The 20,408-nt window shown below is 42.5% G+C and overlaps 2 protein-coding genes across 5 annotated transcripts in view; one reads left to right on the top strand and one right to left on the bottom strand.

Moving 5' to 3' along the window:
- Window positions 1–1,121: 1,121 nt before the first annotated feature.
- On the top strand, window positions 1,122–17,133 carry ANXA7 (annexin A7). Of its 3 annotated transcripts, none has more exons than XM_065843380.2 (13): window positions 1,122–1,273; window positions 4,591–4,648; window positions 8,274–8,490; window positions 8,762–8,869; window positions 9,990–10,030; window positions 10,414–10,516; window positions 10,788–10,882; window positions 11,593–11,706; window positions 13,017–13,187; window positions 14,645–14,815; window positions 14,924–14,999; window positions 16,184–16,296; window positions 16,781–17,133. In XM_065843380.2, the coding sequence occupies exons 2-13, from the start codon at window positions 4,592–4,594 to the stop codon at window positions 16,901–16,903; spliced, it is 1,389 nt and encodes a 462-aa protein (XP_065699452.1). In that variant the 5' UTR covers window positions 1,122–1,273; window position 4,591; the 3' UTR covers window positions 16,904–17,133. The 3 variants fall into 3 exon arrangements, with proteins under 3 accessions (XP_065699452.1, XP_065699451.1, XP_071667981.1); XM_065843379.2 differs by having other exon boundaries at window positions 9,987–10,030; XM_071811880.1 differs by lacking the exon at window positions 1,122–1,273 and adding an exon at window positions 3,848–3,914 and having other exon boundaries at window positions 9,987–10,030.
- PPP3CB (protein phosphatase 3 catalytic subunit beta) overlaps window positions 13,930–20,408 on the bottom strand; it is a 51,426-nt gene continuing 44,947 nt past the window's right edge. Inside the window, exons 14-16 of one of the 2 annotated variants that reach the window (XR_011740292.1) lie at window positions 20,013–20,071; window positions 19,364–19,436; window positions 13,930–14,305 (exon numbers count right to left, since the gene is read on the bottom strand). Coding sequence is in view for 1 of the 2 variants with exons in the window: in XM_071811882.1 (XP_071667983.1) it covers window positions 20,061–20,071 (11 nt within the window). In the remaining variant the exon portion in view is untranslated. Of the gene's footprint in view, window positions 19,437–20,012; window positions 20,072–20,408 lie in introns of both variants that reach the window. The other variant, XM_071811882.1, reaches the window with a different exon arrangement.

Raw genomic sequence — 20,408 nt, 5'->3', positions numbered from 1 at the left:
AAGTCTTCAAACCACTCCTAATTGTGCTCTGGGCAAATAAGGGAGAACAAGCAATTTATTAGATTCTTTATGTGGCTTTAGGTGCTTTTCATTTCAAGTGGGCAACCATGGTAAATTATTACCCAACTATTTTCTGCTGCCTGCACTTAATTCTGATTTACAGACGAATAGAACAGTGCCTGTTGTTTCATCTAGAGCTCAAGTGCTGCACCAGGTTCCAGGAAAAAAAAAAAAACAAACAAAAAAATTTGCATTTTAATGGTCTCTGAACTGCAAACATGTTTACCACAAAAAAGTAGGAAGTTATTTTGAATAATCTCAAGTAACTGCTGCATAATATCATAAGTGCATTCTTCACAAATTTTATCTTGCTGGTCAGAATCTCTTACAAATAGCTAACCACCAGCTAAAGGAAGCACTATGTGTATGTAGTGTCTAAGTATAACATGAATAAACATTGCTATAGACAAACAAAACACTAAGCGCACTTCCCACAATTGCAAACAACTATAATTAAGATTTCTTTCTAGAGAAAGATATATAGTAGTCAAGAGAATCTCACCCTTACATCCTCTTGGGACCTATATCCTGACTTCCAGCAACCACATAAGAAGGAGCAACTCCTCCAGCTCTACTTATGTCTTTTATATACTTTGTTACACACTCTTCTGCTGGCCTAAATGGCTTGGCTGACTACCTGCCATCTACTGAATGGTGATCTTGATCTACAGGTTCATGCGTTACTGGATAACAGACTCTGTTTAGGGCTAACTCCACTGCAGTGATGCTGTAGGGAACTGCGGAGTGGACGTCTTTCCTTTCCCAGGAGCTAAGGGCTCCCATGGGATGGCAGCTCAGACTCCAGTGGCATGGCATCGCCTGGCACATCCCTTGCTAATGCCTCCCCTGACACAGCTCCACTGGCCAAGCCGCCCTGCGTTTCTGTGGCACTGCTGTCTCCGAACTTACCTCTCAGCCGTTCTGCAGGAGCACCGGGCAAGCTGCAGCTTTCCCTCAGCACGGCGGGCCAGACCTGCACAGACAGGAAAGGGGTCCTGGGTGGGCAGGGCCGTCACCACGGGAGCCGCTGCCCGCCCGTTCGGCCCTACCGGGACCCGGGCGTGGCGCCCCTGCCCGCGGGGAGCGGGGCCCGTGGGCCGGGCCGGGGCGGGCTCGGTGCCGGGGGCGGGGCAGGCACCGCCCGGCCCCACAGCCTCCATTTTGCGGTGCAGCTGCGGGAGAGAGGCTGGAGGCTCCGCAGGTCTTCCCTCAGGTGAGGCAGTTTGTGGGGAGAGAGAGGAGTCGACCGGCCCTGACTGGTGTGTCTCGCCCCCGGCCCCGCCGGGTCTCCTCACACACCGGCCGGGGGCTGGGCCCCCACCCCGCGGTGCCCTGCGGCACAGGCGGGCTGCGGCCCGGGGCGACCCCGCCTGCGGCCGCCCGCCAGCTCGGGGCTCGGCAGGTGTCCGGCTGAGGGAGGCGCCCGCCCGGCCCAGAGCGCCGCACCCCCCTGTCCGGGGGCTGCCCTCCCGCTGCGGAGCGGGGACGGGTCCCGGTCGCCTCAGGAGGAGTGAGTGATACCTGCCTGCGCCCGCAGCCGCCCCGGTCCCGAGCTGGAGGCTGAGGGAGCGGGGAGAGGCCAACGCCATACGTGACCGCCCTTCCCGTCCCAAAACAGCGGGCCGGTGGCTCGCCCGGCGGGCAGGGCAGGCTCCGGGCGGGGCGGGGGCTGCTGGTGGCTCCACCAGGAAACTTTAAAGGCTCCAGGGGCGGGTGTGGTGCTGGCGGGGGCGTCCTCGGCCGGGGCGCAGGTGTGCGCGGGGCGGGGCCGGGCGAGCGGCGCCTCCTCGGCCCGTCGTGTGCGGGGCTGGGCCCGGGGGGGTCCCCGCGGGGGCCGCGGCAGGGGAGTGAGGGGCAGGTCACTGGTGTAGCCGCTGGACTGCCGCCCAACAGGCCGAGTCCAGCGCGTCCCGTGATGTTACAGCGTCAGAGCTGCATCCAGCCCGCCCAAAAAGAGACACTTTCCTCCCGCCCCCGTCAGATGTCGAGCTCAGCCCGCAGAGAGCTGGCGGGTTTGCCGCCGCAGCCGCCCGTGGCCGGCGCTGAGCCAGCGACAGCGGCCGAACCCGGCCCCGGGCGGGCCTCGCCCTGTGCCCCCGCGGAACAGGGCTGGAAACTGAAATCTGATGGGGAAATCTGTTGTTTTTTTCGTTATAAAAACAGTAATATCAGAGCTTGTGTTCTGTTTGAGGATGCTTGTGCTTGAGGCGAGGCCACACGCTGCGGCAGCGCAGTTCAGGGTTTACTAAGTGCTTCATAGTTTGCGACTTAAAATTTATCTCCTGGAAAACGTATCTGCATACTGAAAGAGGTTTCATTAAACAACGTTGCCTGGTTATAGTAAGTTTTGAAGAGGCTCTTCTAACTGGTGTCAGGGGCAAGTCTGAAACTCCAATTTAGCATTGTGTCCATCTGGTTATAACAGGCCTGAAGTAATTGAAGCAACTGGCCTTACTGAACCCTTTCATTACTCTATTTTTTAAATTTTCAAATAAACAAGAAAAAAATCACCTAGGTCAAGCAAATGCAAATAAAACATTTTAATTTTGTTTCTGTGATTCAGAAGAATGACAAATAGGAATCAAGGTCTTGCTAAGAGGGGGATGATTAAATGAAATATCACAGTTCCCAGTACCTGGCCCAAAAGAACTCACGTCACAAATGGAATCTCAGAAAAGGAACCAATACAACGAAAGTAAGGGAAGTGCTAAACAATTTACCAGTGCACTGTAACTCACAGGTTTACATGGATGATTAATTTGCTAATCAAAAACATGACATAGCATTGACGGCTTGCGTGCTTGAAAATGAGATGTTGGAAACTCATGCCTTAAAAAAGCTTTTTTTGCCAGAATCTGTTGGTTAGTAAATCAGAGATATAGCCAAAAACTTAAATCCATTCTAAATTGTCTTACCAATAGGTCTAAAATTGGATATAATTTAATATGGTTAAAAGATTGTTTGGTCCTATTTATTGTACAAATTAAATGTTTTACTGCTGTTTAAACAGCTGAGTTGCTGTCACCAGCTGTTGATTTTGCATCATGAAAAACAGAGTAAGTTGTACAGTGGAAATGATACAGTGCACCTCAACAGGTTTTACAGGCTTCACAATTCTGTCTTCCTAATGGTGTAACTTTAGTTGAATTACATGAAGCTGAAAAGGTGAAGAAGTTGTTGGTTGGTTGGTTGGTTTTTAATATTGAGTTTTGCTGACACAATATTTTCCTGTAAGCGGAAAGAATGCAACTGAAATTGGAAGGAAGTGTTGCTGGTCATCTTGTTCTTGAAAGCAATTACAATTAGTGGCAAAGTCAGAAATATCAAAAGAAGTGCTCTGTTGAAAGCCAAATTTAAAGTCCATTCAACCAATTGTCAATAATAAATACTGTACAGGTACCAGTTAAAGGTGTTTCTTAGGGAAATAAATAGCCATGAGCAGTGTTTATGATTAATGCATAGATTTACAAATACACCTCCTGTTGTTCTTCCCCCTTATTTATTTGGAAGTGTTAATCCAAGTTTATCAGTGTGAGGCTGCATGGCTGTGCTTCTCTGCAAGTTGTTTTGGGCTCTTATTTGAACTAACCTACGCAAAGTTTTAATGTTTTTCACATTAAGTCCCAGATGTTTAATTCTATGACCACCTATTGCCTTAATTGTCCAATGCAGCAAGAAGTCTGCTTTCAAATCCATTTGGTTTGGCCAGTGAATACCTAGAAATGTGAATAATAATTTGTTGTATTGCATTCGTTTTTGTATTTCCCATGTCCTTTGATTTGTGCAGATGAGGTGTGTACTTTCTTACAAACATGCTGTGAGTAGCTCCAGCCCCTGATGAGGGTATCTGGCAGGTGAGCATTAACATGTTGGTTTTTTTTCCTGCCATTAAATGTTTTGTCTCAAAGCTCCCTGCTTAACTGGTTGGCAGTGTGGGGGGTGATGTCTGTCCTGCTCCCCAAGCCTCTCTATTAAAAACAGGACTATTAGCAGGAAACAGAAATCTACACAAATAAATAATATTTGGGGGTCACACAGGTTTCTATCAAATAATCATTTTAGGCAGGAGAGCTAGAGTACTGCTCTTCCCACAGAACTGCCCCTGTGAGCGGAGAGTGGTGGCTGACACGGTGCAGGACCGGGACCCTGCTCTGGCCTGACCCTTCTGTTTCTCTTCTGGCAAAGTGCTGTAGCCCCCTCCTGCTGGCACCGTGTGGTGTATCCTGTATTTCAGAGTGCTTTTTGGAGGTTCAAGCCTCTTACCGTGCTTCAATATCTATCTCACCCTAAATAAGAGTGATAGTTAATTACAAAGTTGAAGATACTTCCCTTGCGAATCCTACTTGCTATGGTCATGTGCATGAAAAAAAGGAAAGGTTTTGTGGGTGTAATAGTTGACAAGTACTCCTGAGCAATTCTAAAGCTACTAAACATATTGTTCAAATTATTTAAGAGGTAATTAGCAAGGAAATAACTACTACACACTCATATATAGTGCCTTGACAGTGAATTTTTTTTTTTTCCCTCCAGAATGTCATACCCAGGTTATCCCCCTTCTGGTGGCTACCCTGCTTTCCCTGGTTATCCTGTAAGTATGGCTTTGGAATGTGTTCCCTTCCTAACCTATTTATATTCTGTAAACTATATACATTATATTCTTACTATTCTCTGCGTGTAAATAGTAACTGTCAGTTCATATACAGTATTCTCTAGATTATGGTCTTTGATTTGTCTATTGTTGTGGTTTAACCCGAGCTAGTAATACAACCACAATAGCCACTCACTCACCTCCTCCCCCACCTCCCCGATAGGGGAGAGAGTCAAAAGGGAAGGGAGAAACGTGGGTTGATATAAACACAGTTTAATAAAATAACAAAATACTAATACACTATTTGTGTGTGTGTGTATATATATATATATAAAAAAATAAAAATAAAATATATTCAAGGCAATTCCTCACAAACGCGCTGAGCAGCCAGTCCCAGGAAATGGCACCTGGTCCCACAGCTGATCCCAGAGAGAGAAAAGAGAGGGAAAAGGCAGAAAAGCCCAGGGGCCTCTGCAAAATGGCAAAAGGCCAGGCTAAACACCCCAGAGAGAGAGCACAGCGGAAGATCAAAGCCAACCAGGAGGTCCCGATTATCTTTATATCTGAAGCATGACGTTAATGGGATGGAATACTCTTATTGATCAGTCTGGATGTCAGTCAAGCTCTGCCCCATCCATGCCCCCCTTCCTCACTGCCTCACACCTGTGGGCAGAGCGCTCAGAATGTCCTTGGCTCTCAAACCGGGGTAATTAAAAACATTAACTCTGTCCCAGAGTGTTATCTCTTGTTCTTAAACTGAGCCCAAATAATGAGCATGCTAGCTATGGAAAAGAAAGGATTCTAACTGCATGAAGAACATTAACCCATTTTCAGTCAAACCAGCACATCTATATATCACTCCGGATGACTTTACAGTTGTCTCGTAAGAATTCCAAGAAGGAGGTTATTGTTTTTTAATGTTGCATATTGTTCTAGAAAGGTTTTTTTGTTTGTGTGGTCTTGTTTTAGTTTGTCTTGTGGGTTTGGGTTTTTTTGCATTTTGTTTTTGGCTTTGTTTTGGTTTTTATTATAGCTAACTATCTCACCAAATCATTTTCTTTTAAAGTATCAGTAGTTCTTACATAAATATGAGGGTCTTTACGTACAGGGTCGGAGGTAATCTCTGAACCAATCTCTACCAAATATTCCATGTACCCATATCCCAGGATTTACAGAGATACTGATAAACTTCAGTGGCCATTGCCCTCAGGAAGAGCTTGGAATGCTTTACTCCAGCAGCTCAGTTTTCATATGACACCAAGGAAATATTTTTTTGAGGATAAAGACACTGTATCTTGACTTTGACCCCCTATTCTTCAGCTGTGGGACTTCGTTCCAGGTTCAGCTTATGGCTGAATGGAGTAAAAATACCAATGAAACTTAATAGAAGGCTGGAATGTATCAAGTGTGGCTGACACTGCACATTTTGATATGCCTGCATCATTTTTTAAAGCTAGATACAACTATGTGCTTTTATTAGTATGGCACTGATTATACTCTGTGGGAATTTGATACAATCTGTGTCGTATGTAGTACAAAACTAGACAAGCATGGAGCTCAGCCTGGATCCCATTAAGATTCTGAAAAGCTATAAATACATGCAGTATATATATAAATACATGTGATAAATTCTCCAATTATTTTGCTTTACAATTTACCCTTACTCCTTCTGAAACACTAAAGTCAGTCAAACTAAAGACAAACATGTTAGAAACTAGACTTTCTTAACTCCAGGATTTCTTTTCCCCCTTAAGGTTCTTGCTGAACCATCATGATTTAAACTGTAATTTATTCTTAACTACATGTTAAAATATTTTTTTTCTTAGTTGGCATCTAAAGTATAGTCAACTTCAATGGATTAATTTAAGACCGTTTAGATTCAATATCAACAGTTCGAGATTTCCTGGTCTCATTGATGATGCCCAAAGTGCAAAAAAACAAAGCGAAATTATTTTCTTCTGAAGTATTGATGGTTGTCTGAGCAAGGCTTTTGAGGATCCTAATTTTGGATTTGTGAATCTAAATTCCATTAGAATATTTTCGTTGTCTGGCAGAGAAAAGTTAGACTGTACCGCTGGGGAAGAGAATGTTATATATATATATATATAATCTTGGGCATGGTAATCTGGGGGTAGAAATCTTGGGGCAGCTAACCCAGAGGAGAACGTTTGAGCTGGACTTTACCACTTCACAGTGTATTGCTGTTTTCTGGGCTCAAGAATGAGTGTGTACTGTATGTGTGAGTGTGTGAGCCGTATTTCTAAAGCTAGTTGGTAAAGATGATTCCCAGCAAGTGAGTAATGAGTCCATACATTATGTTTTGTTATGAAGCTGATTTTAAATACCTTTTTTCAAGTATATGGCTTTAAACTTACAGGGTTTTCCCTTGAAGATCCTGGTCATTCAAGTAAATACTTCTAATGTATGTTAATGCTAATAGCAACCTTTGTGCTATGACTGGTAAGTCATACACGTAGGAAAACACAGGCACAGAGATGCCTGACTCGTTCTTTTTATTTAAAACCTGTAATAGGTGTTCATTCTGACTCAGTGGCCCAGATTTAGTCATTGAATGTCCATGCTTTATAACCTGGATTCTAAAGGAAATGGAAAAAACAAACAAACCACCTCTTGTAAGTTCTTACCAAGTAACACTTGAAAATGCTGGTTGTGCAAGAGAGGCAGAAGTTTCAAAGATACTGTTAGGGAAGGTCTCTATTCCCTAACAATACTAAACTCTTTAAAGTCCTATAAATGGAGGAGGTGAGCTCCTAGTGATTCATAGAGAGCAAGCCTCACTGAGCTCACCTTTTCCTTATGCGGGATAGGAGTAGCAGCTTTCTAGTACAGGAGCACAGGGGTCCTGGTGGCTGAGCAGGAGAATGTGGCTGAGCAGTGTGTGCCTGCGGGGGAGCTGATGACACCCCAGGCTTCAGCTAGAGTGAAGCCAGCAGGTCAAGGGAAACTATTCCTCTGTGCTCAGTGCTCATAAGGCCACATCCTGGAATACCATGTCTAGTTGTGGCCTCCCAGTACAACAGGGACATGGACAAGCATGTCCAGGGAGGGCTGCCTGCCTGGAGAAGAGAAGGCTAAGTGGAGATCTACTCAGTCCTCTGCTATGTAAGAAAGAGTGATGGAGACACTGGAGCCAGGCTCTTGTCAGAGATACACAGTGAAAGGGCAGCTGGCAACAGCCACAGGTTATAACTCTTTAATTTGTTTTGAGGAAAACATTTTTCACCATGAGAGTAGTCCTGGAACAGGAGTCCAGAGATGCTGTGGATTCACTGTTCCTTGAAGATACTGAAAACTTGACAAAGCCTTATGTGACCTCATCCAACTCCAAAACTGGCCCTGCTTTGAAGGTGGATGAGATCAGAGGCGTCCAGAGGTGCTTTCCACCCTGCAGCGCTCTGATTCTGTGTCAACATGGGAGATGCAGCAGAAAACCCAACCAGGAGGTCCTCATCCAGGCTTTAGTAATTCTGCTGCTGCCACTTCAAGTTGCTGAATCTAATTATATAATTCACGTTGCAATACACGCAGACATTTTGGTAACTTGAGAGTTTTTACTCTAATGTCCTGTTAGCAGGCGCACAAACATCCCATTTTTGTGTTTCAGCCGACAGGACAGGAGTCTGTGTACCCACCAGCCGGTCAGTGCTCCTATCCCGCTGTTCCTGAAGGATACCCCCCGGCAGGAGGAGGGACCTACCCTGCAGCACCCCCGGGTGCTGGGTATCCAGGGGCAGCTGGATATCCCGCGCCAGGGGGCTACCCTGCCCCGGGGGGCTACCCTGCAGCTGCCCCAGCTGGAGGAATGCCACCTTATCCTGGAGGTAAGATTCTTTGTTGGAACACCCCTGGGGAGTGATTTCTGGTGTAATCGTTCCCTGTGCTTGGTGGTAGTAAAGAAAAGCAGGTTTGTTCAGCTATGGCTGCAGGCAGGCAGATTGCCAACTGGCAGTAAATACTGCGTGATGGTGGCAGGGCCCTGCTGGTTCTGGGCCACTGCACACAGACACAGCTCTGCTCACTAACCTGGCTCACACTGTGTCAGAAGTCAAGGACAAAACATTAAGCGTGCTTAAGTCTTTCTTCTTCTTGCAGCTCCTGCAGGCCCTGGGTTTGGTGTGCCTCCCACCGGCCCTGGTTTTGGTGGCTATCCACAGCCTCCTGCCCAAAACTATGCTGGAGGTGGACCAGCACAAATTCCAGGTATGTCATATATAAGCACCTTTAAGCATTCAGGGTTAAACCAAGAGATCCCAGGATAGGTAGTAACAAAAAATAGGCCTTTACCTTTGTTACTTTTAGCTGTTGAGGCTTGTATGCTGTACACCTCCTACCACCCTTCCTGACAGGACCACTTGAAGGGCTGACAAGAACAATCTCTACAGGTGTTAGATCCAAAAGGGATGGCTGTCACTGACTAGTGGCCCTGATGTAGTGCTTTAGGTTCTTATTCTTCTTCAGACTGCAAGTATCTGATGAGAACTGTCAAATCCGCAGTCCACATTCAATGAGTAGCTGTTCTGTTAATCTGAAAGAAATGGATGTGTTGCTCAGATCAGCATGTTCATGGTGATCTCTGGCACAGTGGGGGAAGTGGACAGGAGAATGCACACCATTGCTTAAAAATGGTGCAGTGTTTTTAATGCTTTGAGTGGTCAGTTACCATTGAGACGATTTTTGTCCTGGAATGTCTCAGTTGTGTTTGCAAGAAATTCAGAGCAGCAAAACTTTTTCTCAATGATTGCTTTGTTAACTCTAATAGTAACTAAGCTGCTGTTAAAATGATAACAATTGTACATATGTATTATGGATAAAAATAAAATTCCAGTACAAAAAATGTAGTTGTAGCTCTTGTATTCACAGTGCTTTTGATCACAAAAGGAGATATTTTCAATTCTTTTTGCACCAATGAATTCTTAATATTTATTGTTTATACGATGGACATTTTAAACTGTATAATATGACTTTAAAAGAAAGCACAGGACACGCATTCTGCATTTGCATGGGTTATCCTGGCTTTTGTCAAAGATAGCAGTGTTTAATAAAAAGAGAGTCTTCAGTTCCCACAGCACCAGTAAATTTCATCTTTTTAGAATTGCCTTGCTAGTGTACGTACCTAAATGCATCTATGATTGCTTCTTCCCAGCATTTCCAAGGGCAAAAGATTCAGCTACTGATCATGGTAGTTATCATTACTTAGGAAAAAGGTTTTGTGCAGGAGTAGGTCTATAAATGGTTTTATTTTCAGATTAGATAGCATTTACATATTAAGATGGGAGGTAATTAATTAATTTTATCTTGTTCTTTAATTTATTTTCAGTAGGATATCCTGGTGGACAAGCACCATCACCAATACCTGGTCCGGTATGTGCTGTATCCTCTTCTATAATCAATCTTATGTAGCTTCTGTAGTTTTAATATTTTTACAACTGGTTTCCAACAATTTACAGCGTGTTCCGTATCAAGAGTTCTCAGCTGCACTCAGAGCACAATGTGAACAAAATCATAACCCCGTACCTGTGTATACTCATTCATCAAGTAGATCTTCATCTATACAACTGGGTAAAAGCATTGTCTCGGCATCAGTGGGCCAAAGCTTTTCAACACAACTAAATGTCACCCTGATTCTGTGTTAGAGAATAAACAGGGAACTGATGGACAACTCCTTCTGAAGTACTGACTCCAAAGTTGTGATTTTAATTTGAATTTGTGCAGGCCAGCTAATTACCTGTGACTCTTATTTTCAGCCTGCAGCAATGGTTCAGTGTACCCAGGGCACAATTACAGCTGCTCCAAATTTTGATGCTGGAAGGGATGCAGAAATTCTGCGCAAAGCTATGAAGGGGTTTGGTAAGCAACAGAAGCTTCAATTTCTATTGAGCTAACTTCTTACTGCCATTTTGTCCTGTTCTTCCATATTTATTTAACCATAACATTTTTTCTCCCCAAGCTTTTCAGAAGTCACACTTTCAAAATGACTTGGGCAATTTAGTAGACAAAGTTGCACAGAAAATTTGGTAGACTTAAATGGTAGCCTATGCCCAAATGCAAGACTAAGAAATACCCCATCTCAGAGGGATTATTATGAGTTCTTACATTAAATTGCACTTCTGTTTCCAAGGAACTGATGAGCAGGCCATCATCAATGTTGTTGCTAACCGCTCCAATGATCAAAGGCAAAAAATCAAGGCAGCTTTCAAGACTATGTATGGCAAGGTATGTCCACTAGTTCTTTGAATCACTCAACAACCCCAAACCTTCAGCTGCTGCTTTAACTGCCTAATTGCACTTTAGTCCTGGGGAGTGGTTTGGGCATTTTTTTAAACGTGTTTCTTTTGGTTATATTCCATGTGTACCAGGGGCCACGTGGTATTTAATACGGTGTTGTCCTGATACCTGGCAGAAACAGGAATGGGGTAAAGTTGGGGGCTGGCTCTGTCCCTGACCAAACAAGAAGCTTCTCTGCTTTTGTCATGCTTGATAGATAGAAAATAATCAAGCTTAAACTGTCCTTGTATTAAGCATCTGAAACAGTATACTGAGTTTTTTAAGCACACAAACGAGCACTGAAATCTGTTTTTTTGTAAGAAACAGAGAAACTGCTTGAGGATTGGTTAGTCAATAAAAGGCCAAGATAATTTAATTTCTTCCCTCTGTCATTTTTGCAACTTAAACTGACATTTTATAGTTGTGGCATTTTTCAGGACCTGACTAGGTCCTAAGTAGTTATGAGATAATGGAGAGGAACTGAGCTGTCCAAGTTTCGCACAGAGGGAAGCTCTTTATAAGAAATAAAACAAAGCTTTACAGGAAAAACAGCACAAAGGTAGAAATCAGTCACAAAAGTTCTAGTTCGTTCTTTTTTCAGTACATAATCTACATGGCTAACACTCTCCAAAGCCCTTTTTGTGTTTGTAATTGAACAGGATTTAATTAAAGATCTGAAGTCTGAGTTAAGTGGAAATATAGAAGAACTGATTCTAGCACTCTTCATGCCAACCACCTACTATGATGCCTGGAGTTTACGTCATGCAATGAAGGTATGGTTTTCCTGTGAATGGAATAGTTTAAAACCATCTTAAAATGCTTACCTAAGGAACAAGAATACCTGATCCCTGTATTGTTGAAAAATCCTGTAATGGCAAACAAATTTCAGGACTGTGGGCCTTAAAATTATTTCCTGCTGTGTCCCCCAGCTCCAGCCAATTTCTGCAGGATTAGCCACTGCAGAGCAGCCATCCATCCAGCACAGGATGAAACGGTGCAGGACTGAACTTTCAAGGTCCCTTCCAATCCCTAGCATTCTATGATTCTATGATTTATTCTCTGCCACTTGGCCATAATTTTTCCTGGAACCTAGAAAGGGCCAGGGTGCCATTAACACTGTAACCGCTGTTTAAATTGAAGGTACATACCTCTCCTTCCTAAGAACAAACCATTGTTACTGAAAGATACCGTCAGGTTATCCCTTTGTTTTTTTTCTTTCCCAAATGACAACAATGAAAAAAGTATTGTCTTAAGGACAGATGATGCATGTATCTGTTCAGGTGTTAAGACTGCATCAGAGATTAGGTGAGCTAGCAGGTTTCAGCTAAACTGGTACATCCAGTTTACCAGAATTTCTTGCATGTTTGAGCTGCAGCAGGTGGCTGATACTGGAAACGAGTAACTTAATCCCTGTATGAATGTCGACCTTCTAAAGCATGTGGAGCTTTAATGACCACCTGGCTTTGGTGGAGGCAACAGCCACTCTTGACCATTTAAAAAAATTGATAATACAGCATTACCTGGAAGCCTCACATAGATCCATTCCTACCTAATCCTTGCCTGGATAGAGATGACCGTACCAGTAAGAGCTCATGGTACACAGAACTCACAGTCAATTGTTATTGTGGAGAACGGAAAGCATCCATGAAAAGTTCCTACTGATGCTCCGTCTTGAGGAAGTGGCCACATTTGGAATAGGGAACACACTTGTTCACTGACCAAAACAGAATTTATGTGTTTATCTTTGGTTTTAAGGATTATCATAAGGCTCTGCCTTCCTCCAGGATGTTTCCAGATTAAGGCTGCCAAGGAATTCCCTTCCTAAACCATTTTCCAGTTAATTTTGGCTGATGTCATGGTTGTGGATGTATGGTTTTGGCGAATTTTTTCTAACTGAATGTTGGGGGAAATCTTCATTCCATTTTAAGTATACAGAAGACTTGGTGCTTTCACACTGCAAGGATACCGTTCTTACAACGTACACTGTATTAAATTTTGAAATAACAGGTGACTGGCTAATTTCACAGCTGAAGAAAACTGAATAGATAGTGCTTTGTAGTTATGCCCTTTTCTCTGCCTACAGGGAGCAGGCACCCAGGAGCGAGTGCTGATTGAGATCCTTTGCACAAGGACAAACCAGGAAATACGAGAAATAGTGAGCTGCTACAAATCAGAATTTGGAAGGGACATTGAACAAGACATCAGAGCAGACACTTCCGGACACTTTGAACGATTACTTATATCCATGTGCCAAGTGAGCTTTACTTTTTGTAAGATAATGGTGCCTGTGTATGCTCAGCAAGAACCAGGTTTTTAAGAAATTAGCCCTGGGCCATTAATGTATTCCCTAATGACAAGACACAACACTTCAGTCCCTTCCCAAGGATGAGATGCTGCTTCTCTATAAATCTATGATGAATTGTGTGACCTAATTTAGCACCCTGTATTCATTTCAGAGAACTTATATGTGAATACTTTATTGTGGAGGTGCAATCAAGTGTTACTCTAAAGCGGTGCTTCTCACTGCAGTTCAAGCAAGATGGTTTTTATTTTTTGCATATGTTAACGAAATAATTTGGGTGAATCTGATAGGATAACCTTTATGGTACATAGAACACCTGTGAGAATCTCTGTGTGCAAGCTAGGAGGTACCACAGGGCAAAACTTTCCTCCCAAGTTACACCACAGCCTTCCTTCCCTCCTCATCACCAGAATTAGAGAAGTGCTGCTGCTGAACTCAGGTGAACACTGGAGTTTGCTTATCCCGTATCATTTACTAGGGCTTATTTTGTGTTGAAGAATAATAACTTGCAGTTATCCATGTTTAGGGAGAAATATGTACTAATGCAACTTCCTTCATTTCTCTGACCAATCTTCCTGTTTGCTGTTAGAATTTCTGTGACATTTCCCTATCTCATTTGTCTCTACCTTTCTGAGAGTTCAGCTATGCACTAGGTGTTTAGATTAAAAAGTCAAAATCCATAAGAAAGCAAACCTTGAGAAGCTCATGCTGCTAATTTTTATTTTGATAAGTCCAGTACTTTACAATAACTGACAACCACATCATTTAAATATTATATTAACCACTATAGATACAACAGTATTTAGGAGCATGTATTCATTCAGCCTACTCAGCCAGTATATTTAGCAGTATCCATCCATGCACTGAGCAGCAAAAAAAACCCCAAAGCACATAAAATGTCATACAGGCCCTACTGACATATTACAGCTATAGTAAGTGCTTTCTGGAGACATTATTACTTGAAATCAGCAAATTTCTAAATAAAATAGATGACCTGAAATATTTCAGGTGTGCATATTCAGTAAGGTAATTCACTAGTTCGTTTGGGAAGATTCTTTGCAACTTGAAGCCTAGAAACAAACAAATCAAAAGAAAGCTTACATTATTAAGTAAAATAGAGAATTAAGTACAGTGCTTAATTAGAACTATGAGATGGTATGTAGGGGTGAAATTATCTGAGTCAGTTTGAAGCATGCCCTACAGATGGGGTTCTGGGCACTTTAGTATTTGTTGCCTATAAGAAATATTAAACCAAGGAGCCATTTTAAAGCAATGTAATATATTTCAAACTGGTGTTACTCTTTCTGCTTCAGGCTTTGAAGATACATGCTTGGGGTCTACCCTGCGAGGAGCTAAAGCACAGCCTTCTCTGTGTAATTTCAGTTGACATCTGTTGTCTTTGCTTTTAGGGTAATCGGGATGAGAATCAAACTGTGGATTATCAAAAAGCTCAAGAAGATGCTCAGCGTCTGTACCAAGCAGGTGAAGGAAAACTTGGGACTGATGAATCTTGCTTTAATATGGTTCTGGCAAGCAGAAGTTTTCCCCAACTGAAAGCGACAGTTGAGGCGTACTCCAGGGTAGGAATTCTTCACTGATTTCACAAGAGCTTGGTCAGCGTATTTTAAATTAAGGTTCCAGTTGTTACTGCATTACATTATCCATGTATTAATCTCATTTATTTGTAGATTGCTAATCGTGATTTATTAAGCAGCATTGACCGAGAATTTTCTGGAAATGTGGAACGTGGATTGAAGACTATTTGTAAGTGATGAGTTCTTCCCTCCCCTTATCCCTTAGGAATTAAACCTAAACATAATTGAAGAAGAATCCAGTTCAACACTGGCCATATGGTAAATGAACACACAACCTGACTCTGCTAGCACAAAAATAACTTCAATTATTCAAATTATTCACTTTACACTTAATTGGAGAAAATAAGCATCTGCCATGAAGAGGTCAGTTTGAAGCAAGAAAAGGCTACACAGGAGCTACTTGTCAGCTCTCTGGGAAGGCAGGCAGCTACCCAGGAGCAAGGGGCACTGCTTAGTGCTTGTAGTTGTATTTTTTCAGAGCTCTGCAAAATGACACAAGTACCAGGGTACCAGAGCCATGACTCTGCTTGTGTGGCACCTCAGCAGAGGCAGCTGAACCACCCCCACACGTGATCTCAGAACCAACGTGAACCTACTTGAGGCACAGTTTCCTTCCCACTCCTCTTCCCCACCACCACCACCTGCCCCCAGAAGCTCAGCATTTGCTAAGCAAAACTTCAACAAAATACAAGACCTGTTTTGAATTCACTTTTTCCTGCTTGCTTATTGTAGTAAAGCAGTTCAAGTTAGCACAATTTGCTGATAGTGAGAATCAGTATGATTTACTAGTAAATCTGCAGACACCAGGCCACCAATGCTTACCAAAATGGCAGCATTTCTGTAGCCATAATGGATTAGCAAAAACTTCCCAACTATATTCTGCTAAGGAGTTTTATGGGAAAACTTCAACTCTGAAAATCGTGGAACAGCATAAAGGCTCATTTCCGAGAGTGAACAATCCACCTGAAACAAGATCTATTCTGTAACTAATAGAGTGACTTGACAACTGTACTTTTGTTATTAAGATTCTAGCAGTGGAACATGAGTAAAATACCTTGTATCCTAGTAGCAGCTATCCAGGGACAAGGACTGTTTTTAAATTACCTATCTGAGAATGAAGGTTTCAGCCAGCTTTGAAAAGCCCTTCCAAAGAAGTTAGCTGTTAATAACTGTAACTTCTCTTGTGAAGGATTAATTCAGTTGGTCATCTTGAAACTAAACTCAGCCCTATGAAACAGTTCCTGCCATCCACAGTAACTGGATCTTCACCAATACCTCCCTCTAGCTGTCTACAGCAAAAATCCTGAGTTGATCCTGCCAGTGGGACTAATTAAAAAATATCCTTTATTGCAGTGCAATGTGCTTTAAATCGCCCAGCCTTTTTTGCAGAACGACTTTATTATTCTATGAAAGGAGCTGGCACAGATGATTCTACACTCATCAGAATTATAGTCACGCGCAGTGAGGTAAGAAACTTTCTCCCCTGTAAATGTGACATGTAGGGGAAAGCGATCTACCCCAACCAGCTTTGCTCTTGGTCCTTCTCCCATAGCTGTGGAAATCCTGTCTTGCAGTGAAGCTTTTATGGAGTTCAGATTTAGATGAACACATTTATTTGTTTTAAAGCTCTGGCTAGATGGCAATACTGCTTGTCTTCCTTCCTAACTGTGGTTGCCTGTCCTTGTAGCTGATAAGCACCTCAAGTTCCAGAAGAGTTAGAATAGTACAGTCCTAACAAAGCAAGAACAACTGCTAGGCTCTGCTTTGGGAGCTGCTCCTCTGTCCTGACAGGGACCAGCTGGCTTCTAAGATGTTCAGGGCTTATCAGTTGCACATTTCACCCTTGGCATGTGTTCTGTGGTCCCTGAGGGAAGAGGTGTGGGGTGACTGTCTAAGAGTTTAAGTTGTGTGTCTTCTTTTTTCTTTACTTTTTTTTTTTACTTTGCATAGATTGACCTTGTGCAAATTAAACAGATGTTCACACAAATGTATCAGAAGACTTTGGCTACAATGATAGCAAGTGATACAAGCGGCGATTACCGGCGTTTGCTGCTGGCGATTGTTGGTCAATAGAAGAGGATTATCAAGTTTGTTTGTTTGTTTGTTTTTTAAACAAACTGAAGGACATGTAACGTGGTTTATGCAGACACTGACCACCCTTGTATGTAAAAGTATAATTTTAAACTTTGTGTAATCAAATATGCCTTCTTGATGATTCAATAAGCTTGTTGCACTTAAAATTGCCTTAATTTTCAGCACATAATATTCTTTATTGTATAATAAAAGATATATCATGTCTGTTAGTCCTCAGCCTTAGTCCTTTTGACCCAGACAAAACCACCTCCCCTCTGTCAGACTCCTGCATGATTAAACTGTCTCAGCTGAACCTCCAGAACTCAACAAGTTTCTTGAAATACCTAAACTTAACTGCTGACTGTGGATGACAAAAAAAGCCTGAGGCTGTGATGTAAAGCATTTTACACCCCTCATTTCATGTTTTTCTATTGTAATGTTGAAAAAATGTTGAAAAACATGCAAGTGCTCTGTTTAAGTCACACTACACAGAGATTTCATGGACCATGGCAAAATCCAACTGTACCCCCCTATTTAATTGCTTCAATTAGTTACAATTAGTGGTTAGTTACCATTATGCTTAAGGCAGCAAGGAAAAGGAGAAATAATCTCAGATCCGGTGCTGAAGCATCTTCTTGTAAAGGAATGCGTTATACAGCAAATGACTGAGCAGTGAACAAAGTCAGTATCTAAATGCTAACACAACAGAATACACATAAATCCACACTGAAAGTGTGACCTAGACAACATACACAATTATGAGGATGTTTTCAAAGGACTGAAAAAGAACAGCTTTGAGTAGCGCATTTGGGTTTTTGGAAAGCCATGCTGAATCCATCTCCAGCCATAAGTGTAACAGAAGTTTCAAGTCCAGCAGGCAGCAATGCGTTTCCTGACATTTCTAAGCAACACTTTATCAAATAACAATTGTATTATAGGACGCACACAAACAGCAAAACCCTATTATCCCTCAAACGAAAATAGCACGGGCTGGTCGTGTTGATTCCAGTATCACAAACTTGTCACTCTTACACAGCAAGTACATAAAGGTTTTTGCAAAAAAATAATAGATACCAAGTTTACCGTACCAAAAAAGTTTAAGTATTTCACTTCCATGAATGTTCCACAACCTAAATGCGACTTCAGACTATAAACTTTTTCTGACATTAAATTCAGGAACACAGAACAGTTTAAAATTCCTGGGTGAGATTAAATATGCCAAATGCGAACATTCCACTCTGCATTACTTGGGCCATCCTCAGTGCATGACAATCCACTGTGATACACACAGCTTGCCAGCAGCTGCCCAAGCTTTACAAAGGTTCTCATAAGCTTTGGTTCTTGTTTCTTTGCTCTTGAGCAAACTTCCTTCCAAGTGAAGCAGCTTAGCATTTAATAATTAAAGCATATTAGTGCATCTACATCTTTTTGTGTGACTAAATTCTCCCCACAGCTTCACTTGTCACTCAAAGCAGAATGTTGATTAAGTATGGCTTGTACATCCTACTACTGCAAGAAAATAGGGTTCTATATCCTAATAATATTCACCTGTTTTGTGCAAAAAGTTATTTTCATTACATGCTAGTAACAAACAATTGTTAAATAGGTAACAAGAATTGAATGATTGATAGTGCAATTGTAGCAAAAAGCAGGCAAGGTAAGAATGAACTGATACTGACTGTCCCGCGCCTGAAAACCCTGATTTTTCTATGTAACATAATGGTGTTTCAGGATTAAATGTTAGAAAAAAGCCATTTATGAGACCAATCCTCTCAAAAAGTGTTCAGACTCAAACCAGAAGAGCCCTACCACCTCCTAAGAGAAAACAACCCCAATCCCAACCATTTGTCTCTTTGTTCAAGAGGCCAATTTTCTTCACAACTCCATAGATACCATTATAGCAATTTTTCCATTTCACAATTCGAATTAAATAAGCTTTGAAAGGAAAGCTGTTGTTTAACACTATAAATAATTTTGGGTGGTGAAGGTGTCTGTTTGACATTAAATGTAGGTGGGCTCTGGGAACCAGGCTGGTCTTCCCCGTTTGTCTCACCAGGTGGCAGCAAGTTTCTCGACAGCACAAGTCCCGGCTTTAAAGCAAGCCCACAAAACCCTCCTCAAGCACGTTCTGTAGTTGGGCTTCAGCCAGAGCCCCCGCCCACCTCTGAGCGCTCCTCCTCGCCGCTGGAGCCCCGCGGGTGATGGTTTAATCCAGCCGTTCGGAGAAGTGGCCCATTCCCTGGGACACGCGGAGGCCACTGAGCCCCGGGCAGGGCAGCACCGCCTGCTCCAGCTCACACCAGTAACCAGCCATCCCTCTCACAGCTTTTGCTGCCCTCAGGCTGACAGAGCTATTTCCAAACATTCTCCCCTCTCTACCCAAGAGCAGACTGAGGACACACACACTTCCGCCCCTCCTTAAATGCCGAAAGCATAAAATGACCAGCACAAACTACTTACAGTTTTCCAAGAGGGAGGATATAATTTCTTCTCCCCCAACAATGCAAGAATTAGAGACAGCTCCAGACTCCACCTTTCGGAAACACAGTGGTAAAAATGAGTACCAGCTTTCCAAACAAAGAAAATCTACAGGCATAATCCTGTAACCTGACTGCTTGCTTAAAAGGAGACAGGAGACACGCAGCATGAGAAATCACATCAATAACTGCCTAAGAAATTTTCCTTTATTGCAGATATGCCTTCGTATCTGGCAAAACTATGACAGACAATGGATACTGCGGGGGAATCTCAAGGAAGCATCACCGCAGCTGGACACTTGGTGCCTCACAAGTATCATAACCAGCTCTCCCCGGCTGAATACGATTTCTCCAGGCAAAGTTTGAATCTGTATTTTCTTCACATACACAACTCCAGCTACTCACAGTACAATCATAGCTAAGACCTGAGTATCAAATAATGAAAAATACTGTCTTGTGAGGTTGAGAAATGTTCCACTAGTACTTGCAAGGAGGAAGGTACCATCAAAAATCATTGAACATTTCAGTCATTCTTAAGAATATGCGTTTGTTCTGCTCTAATACGACACCATATGCAGACTGTACAGCTCACAAGCATAGAGATAATTAATAAAAAAACCTCAGACACTTACCATTTTTAACTTGATCTTCTGCATTCAAATGTTGAGAACAATTTCCAATTAGAATGCATCTGCAATAAAGTAAAATCAAGCATTAAAACTCCATTAGCAATAGCATGTCGATTATTATTTTCATCTTAATTCTCATCCTGTTTGGCAGCTTGTCCTTACTTTAAAAGGAACACACCACAAAGACTACATCATGTATCTGTATTGACTAACAGTCCTCCCCCTGCCCTAAAAGCAGCCCCACCACACTTCACTACTCTTGCATCTTTAGGTCAACACACAAAATGCAGCTGAACTTCAGAGCCTTTCCAGAATCAACTAACGCTGCTCTTACAAGCTGGTGCAAACCAACAGTGGATTTCCAGTTTAGCAAACAGAAAATATCCATGGTTTTTTATT

Source organism: Patagioenas fasciata, chromosome 8 (assembly GCF_037038585.1).
Source record: "Patagioenas fasciata isolate bPatFas1 chromosome 8, bPatFas1.hap1, whole genome shotgun sequence".
Classification (NCBI taxonomy): domain Eukaryota; kingdom Metazoa; phylum Chordata; class Aves; order Columbiformes; family Columbidae; genus Patagioenas; species Patagioenas fasciata.
The sequence above is the reverse complement of the archived record's forward strand: the minus strand, read 5'-3'. Positions and strand labels throughout refer to the sequence as shown.

Excerpts from the sequence above, each read along its gene's own strand:
- ANXA7 (XM_071811880.1), top strand. Across the intron at positions 8,491-8,761 it reads AATGCCACCTTATCCTGGAG|CTCCTGCAGGCCCTGGGTTT; the intron begins GTAAGATTCTTT and ends TTCTTCTTGCAG. Across the intron at positions 16,297-16,780 it reads TTATAGTCACGCGCAGTGAG|ATTGACCTTGTGCAAATTAA; the intron begins GTAAGAAACTTT and ends TACTTTGCATAG.